General features: G+C 38.0%; 1 protein-coding gene across 1 annotated transcript; it reads right to left on the reverse strand.

Annotated features, from left to right (window-relative positions):
• Positions 1–4,076: 4,076 nt before the first annotated feature.
• LOC308051503 (protein FAM240B-like) lies at positions 4,077–5,627 on the reverse strand (the record flags this gene model as incomplete). Its single annotated transcript, XM_080361946.1, has 2 exons — positions 4,077–4,155; positions 5,488–5,627. The coding sequence occupies 2 exons, from the start codon at positions 5,625–5,627 to the stop codon at positions 4,077–4,079; spliced, it is 219 nt and encodes a 72-aa protein (XP_080218072.1).
• Between the last annotated feature and the right edge of the window lie 1,180 nt (positions 5,628–6,807).

Consider the following 6,807-nt stretch of genomic DNA (forward strand, 5'->3'; position numbering starts at 1 on the left):
ATGAAGCAGTTGCATGGTAGGAAACACACATTTGGATGTCACACTGAAGACAGTCTGCTGAGTGATCCTGCACTAGGCTGCAGGCCAGTTCATAGAATCATAGAATGTCCTGAGTCGGAAGGGATCCCCAAGTATCATCGAGTCCAGCTCCTGTCCCTGCATATGACAACCCCACAGTTGACACCATGTGTCTGAGGGCATTGTCCAGTCTCTTCTTGAACACAACTTGGTAGCCCTCTTCTGGACACTCTCCAGTAGTTTTATATCCTTTTTATCCTGTGTTGCCCAGAACTGCACACAGTGCTCCAGGTGAGGCCGCACCAGTGCAGAGCAGAGCGGGACAATCACTTCCCTCGCCTGGCTGGCAATGCTGTGCTCGATGCACCCAGGACATGGGTGTCCCTCTTAGTTGCCAGGGCAGTTTTCACTGTAGAAACTCTGCTGTGGCAGGGCTGGAGAGCTTCAGCCAGGCATAGCTGAACCATCTCCCTGATTTGTCTCTACCCTCCTGACAGAAAAGCATCTTGCCTTTTGGCTGATTTGCATCAGTTGTTCAAATTAAAAACCTGGCCGATGGCTGAGTTATGCTTATTTGCTCTTTAATTAGAGAGCTCCAGATAGGAGCTCCTTGGTTAGGGAAAGACATAGGTCAGAAAGGACTACTGAGCAAAGAACTGTGTTTAAGCTGTCTCAGTTTGGGCTAAACTGCTAAGAAGTTTGTTAATTCACTGACAGAACCATTCTTCACAGCTGCCAGCCCTTATCCATACTTTAGAAGGATTATTAATATGGCCAAAATGAAGTATTTGTCACTCTTTTGCTAACACACAGTGCAGTTCCCGTAAGTACTCTTTAAAATAGCTTGGGTCCAGATCATTTACTGTTTATGTCAGAGTATGGTAAAACTTTACTACATTTGATTTTTGTAACTGTTACAAGATTTTTCAAAAAGTTCTGTACCGTGCATTTGTAATGAGAAAGTGACATGCATTTTCTTGCTCAGTGTCAGGATGAAGCAAATTAATGGTAAAATAATGAAAGCTAGGAATATAAGCAAATATCTACCACATTTTAATTACAAAGCTAATAAATTTAGATTGACATAACCCAAAAAGTCTTGCTGTTGCACGCAAAAGCAATTTGAAAATATAGATTGAAAAAAACCCAGAGAAATAAAGTGTTTCGTCAAGGAGCTATTTTATAGACATTCTGAGTTATTAAGTTTAACCTGTTTAACTGAATACGGCACTCCTCTGAAACTGCGTATTCAATAAAAATAGTCTATAGAGCATCTAAGCATCCTCTCTAACCATAATGATTTTATAAAACTAGTTGATTTTATCAGTTTTTAGCTGATGACTTTTCCACTCTAACAGCCAGGTTTCTCTACTGCTTTTTATAACATTATGGCTGTTTTCTGAGTTTCACAGAAGTGGTAGTTTACTTCCCTCTCCCCCCCTCCTGCTTTTAATTTATCTTATGACCTTCAAGGTAAATGAAAGATTCATATTTTTGTGTTTTCAAATTGCCAGAACCATTTTCATCTTAAAGTCTGCTCCAAGTTCTGATTAAGATTGTTTCTTGACATTTAGATTTGAATTTTAATGCTATTACACTTCTTTATTTTTGCTGATTGACTCTAGATTATATTTATTTCTCTGGATAGGTATTCTTTTTTGGTAGCAATTTACAAAACTCCTTGGTAGGCCATCCCTACAACAATGGTGGCATTTGTGTCAAAACATGTTACTAGCGCTTAGATAAATAAAGATTACATGGCCCAAAGTCCTGAATCTAATGCTGTGGAACTTGAGCCTGAAATAATTAGTCTGTACACTAAATGTGAAACTGCAAAGCTCAGATGAAAAGTGGCTTAATTCTGTATACATATTTTCAGAACTCCTCTTGGCATTGGGCAGGAATAGATGCAGTCTGTGAAAAATAAGTTCCTTTTCATCATCCTAAAGAGATGATTTTGGGGTGTCCTAGCTTGTTAGGGACCTATTCCAAAGCATTCTGAAGTGACAGAACCGTTTGAGATAAACAATGAGGGACTCAGATGGGAGTGACTTCCTGGCAAGTGTTTTCCAGGCTCTCCATGGATTTCCCTCATTCTTACTTACTTCAGGAGAAGAGGAGAAGAAGGATCTCAGCTACGTGAGGTGCAAAGAAAAGATTTTTCCAGGGCTGCCTCTTTCATTTTTAAAATACACCAAGTCCAATTTCTTCTGTTTCGCATCTTATGCAGTCACTTGCACAATGAATAAGGGGATGAAACATGTTTCCCTTAGGTCAGTTCAAGCTCTAATTTCAGGTAAAATGGTATAAAAATCAATGCTGTTTCACCATGGTTTTCAGAAAGAGACTCAATAAGCACAAGGCACAGATATGATGGGAGAACTGAAGTGTGTGAACTGGTATATTTGAAGAAATCTAATTTTTACTGAACCCCAATATTAAGTTGTGTGTCTACCTGGTGATTGTTTATTAAAGCACATCTATATTGTATTTATACTGTTATCCAGCATATTCCCAGTTGATGTCACTTTAAAAAATGCTTAAGAACAGAACTAAACTGAAGAACATGAGTTCAGCAGCTATTTTTTCACCTGACAGGGAAACTCTGCTCACAAGTCCAATGACATACCTGCTGGTATCTTGACTTCTGAGTTCCAAGGTCATCTTTTTTTTCATGCCTTCATGGATTTCTCAGGTTTCCCCAAAAACTATTTACATATTTAAATTCCCATAATAGATTTGGTTTGACCTTGGGATACATAAAAGTGAATTTAAAGGTGGTGGATAAACAAAGAAAAAAGAGCATTTCAAATTTTTGGTTTGCTTTGAGAAGAACAGATGTTTTAAGTATTTAAAAACCCTTCTGCTACTCTCTTCTCACCTCACTGGCAATTCAAAACTTCTTTACTCAGAAACAATATGGATTGGCAGAGAAGTGGTGAAATCGTCTTATAAAAAGAGACTAAAAGGTTAAGCAATTGAAAGAAGAGATTTTTAGCATGTTCAAAATAAGCCATTTTGCAGTACATTACCCAAAGCATTCTGGTGGCAACAAAGCAGTCACCCTAGGAAGGAAGCAATTTTATTACACCAGCCTTTTCAAATGCTTTGATACTGTTGAAGGAAATGCCATACTTACTAATGAAGCACTAGGAAGGGAACTAGAAACATTTTTGACTAATGGTGAATGGGGGAGAGGAAACCTGCCATGTTTCTGAAGGTACTGATTGAATATATACTGGGTCTTAGAGGGAAATAGTGTTAGAGGAGAAATTGTGCTCATCAGTCATGAAGACAGACAGCTGTGAAAATGCATCACGCTGCTCTGTGAAACAAAGATATCAGTCCAGCTCTTGACAAGCCAGGTCGAGTACAAAAAGCAGCCTCAAAACTTGAATTTGTTTTGCCTTTGCTGATACAGCATCTCAAGTTAGCTAATGTGGGTTAACTAATTAAATAACTCTTGCTGTTTTCTCACAAAGCCTGTTTCTCATGATACATACTAATAGCTTCCTAGGCTTCTAATACGGAAGCTGGGATTTGTAACTCGCACCACGTTTGGCTCCACTAGTGATCTGGGATGTGGTGGCATTGTTTGTGCATGTTCCCTCTTCTTTGGTCTGAGTTGTGCTCTACTGTGTCAAAAAAAGAACTAACCAAACTCAACTATTCATTAAACAATTCTGAAAGGAAATACCTTCATTAGGTTACAATCAGTCTATATAGAAACCTAAAATGTCAAGGAAGTACTTTTGCTGAGCACTAATTGTATAACTAAACTTGCTTTCCAGGCATCTACCGCTCAGTGAACCATGATTTATTAGTCTTGAAGACTACAGAGTACTTCAATCTCTGTTTCTCAAATGAAGGGGTGGATGCATAATCCTAAAAGCAAAACCAGACATTTCACGTATGAAAGTTCTAGCAATGACAGCTAATTAATTATAGCTCATTTAAGCCACAAAGAAAAATTGACTAAAGCTTTTGCATCACACCATCATGCTTTCCTACAAAACAATTTTCTTTTTCCCCCGATACATGTAATGAATGTGGGATCTTCAGCTAGATGGGTCTTCAGGTTGGGTCCTCAACATCTTTATCCGTTTTTCCAGCCTCTCCATCCATTCATTTCTGAGCCTAAGGACAGAAACATGGATCAGCTTGTCCCCATATTTTTACAGGGAACAGATCTATACTCTTCATGTTTCCCACCAGTGCTATCCTTTGATGCCTTTTTCCCAGTTCTCATGCAAACTGCCCTGCCTCTTTAAAGTGCTTTGCTGGATGGTACTTCAGGACTAGCCCTCAAATGCTGATGAGGGCTTACCTGAGCTTTGTGGTTCATATTCATCCCCAGTGTGCTCTCTCTCAAGTGCCTCTGTGTGTTGGAGTGGCTTGTCATCTCCACTGGAGATTGCCTGCTGCCACCTGCTGGGTAGCATCACCCAACAATTCCCCAGTCTGTCTCCTTAGAAATGCATTAAAAAATATATTGCATAGAGGCTCCTCAGCACTATTTGGCTCGACTCACTATGCATGTTGAAGCTTCTGTTAGAACCATAGCAGACAGGTTTAGGTGATAGGTGGCACTTTGTTTTCTTTTTGGTGGTATCCAAGTACCACAGAAAAACTGCCTCAAACAGAAAAGATGGGAATTTCACAGCTGAGGAGTTGAGAAGTTGAAATTAGGTTAAGTACAAATGGATAAAGCATGCTAGAGACTAACTCCAGAGTTCATTCACCCAGGTTTATTAATGCAAAAGCATCCTGGTTCTTATTTTTTTTCAAGCATTGATCCAAAGAGAGTTAAGAGGGAGATTTTTGAAAAAGTTCTTTCTTATTGAATGATCTTAAGCCAAAATAGCCATCTTTGCATGCTTCTTCAACTTATGGAGACTTCATGTGAACTAGAACTGTACTGATGTTGCCACAGACAGATATTTCTCATTGTGGCTGATTAAAGTATATGTAACTGATTGAGGTAAATATAACTGACTTAGGTAATTGTGTCTATGGATGATGATTACCTTGGTCAGTACACTTGGACTGTCTGCTTTCTTATGGGTTTACCTTGTGCAAATTAAGCCATCTTAATGAATTCACACTACGTTCTTGTGAAAACAAGTCCACAGCGAAATAAGGTGGGTCAGGTACACATCTGTGCTAGCTCTTCTGTGAACATAAGCCTTGATGTTCAAGACATGACTGCCACTGCTAGATGTTGTCCTGATAACTTCAGAAAGTTACACACTTTAGGCCCGTTTACAGAACAAGAGTGAATTATCCTGTGCAGCCATAGCTTAGACATGATAATATTAGCATACCAATGTAGGAAGGTTTATTATTTTATAAAAATCTAACAAGAGTACTTTCAGCTTTCATTGCATGAATCAAATACAGATATCACTTTTCTTTAGAAAATAATCACAATACTAACTCCAATAACCTTTCCAGATACAAACTACCTACTTTGTCAGAGCACTTCTTCGCTGACGTTCTTTTTCAATTTGCAGATATCGAGTTTGTTCTTCAATAGTCTTTTCCCAGAAGTTTCTCAGGTCACTAGTTTCGCATCCCCGAACTTCATGACGTATATACTGGCTATTCATTTTCTCTACAGGAGAAATCTGAAACAACCATAAGACAAGTTATTGATTCCTCATCTGTTTTCATGGCTAAAGCACACTCTTGCTTATGTGGATTCTCATAGGACAGTCTGTTTTTTTTTTTTGTAGGATCAGCATAACAGTGGACACAACTCACTATTTAAGCTTTTCATTCCTAGCTCTGACACTTGACTATATGCTGTCTGCAATGATTTGAATTTTTACTTGTTCACCTCAAATACCTCTCACCTTCATCTGCTTGTGACCTTTAAGCTCACAATGCAGGACAGTTCTGTTGCCTTCTCTAGCTTAATGTACTCATTCATGGAAATATAAAAATTGCCAGATCTAGTGGGATTTTTCCTCACTGTTTTCATATATGTAAAATTATAAAGTGACTATTGTAGATTAAGAATAAAACAATGGAAAAAAAGAGCTCTGATGATCTGCTGTTAATCATTATAACACCGTAGCTTTATTTGGCAATGGAGAAAATTTACATGTACGAAAGTATGTAAATAATTTTATAAGATGTGGACTTGCGAAAGCCACTTTACTTATTAAATATTTCTCCCTCTTCTACAATTTTCAAAACAGAGCAAATTCATTGAATATGTTTAATCTCTCTCTCTGTTCTATACTTCCCCCTTCATTTAATGTCATCTTAAAAATAAATTACAGAGTGAATCTTACCATAAGAAAAGAATATCTGTCTCAGGATGACTCTTCATGGGCTAACAGTCAAGCCCCTGTATACCACATTATGGCCAGAAAATCATATAATTATTTTCAAAACTTCATTAAATATCGAATGAGTATAACCATGCTACCTTCCAAATTGCTGTGTGGTTTTGCATGAGCATGCCATTATAATATTTTCCAGAACATTTATTTTTTTTAATAAGTATTTAGGGCTCTCTCATGCGTTATTTGACTTTATGGTAATTACTTGTAATTTATTTTAATCAGAGCCATAGAGAGCTAGTAAACAAGCTCTTCAAGGCTACCTTGGAAAAGCTTGAAGAAACTGCTGCCATTCCCCTGCCAGCCATTGTAAGAAAAGCAAAATTGGGAACGCGTAATCTTTACATAATTTCATTTGGAAATTTAGCTGTTTTGCGAAAAACTGTGGAACACATCATAAAAATGCTATGAGCAGAGAAATAAAGCAGCCTTTTTGAGG

The sequence above is a fragment of the Nesoenas mayeri genome (genome assembly GCF_963082525.1).
Source record: "Nesoenas mayeri genome assembly, chromosome: Z".
NCBI classification, from domain to species: Eukaryota; Metazoa; Chordata; class Aves; order Columbiformes; family Columbidae; genus Nesoenas; species Nesoenas mayeri.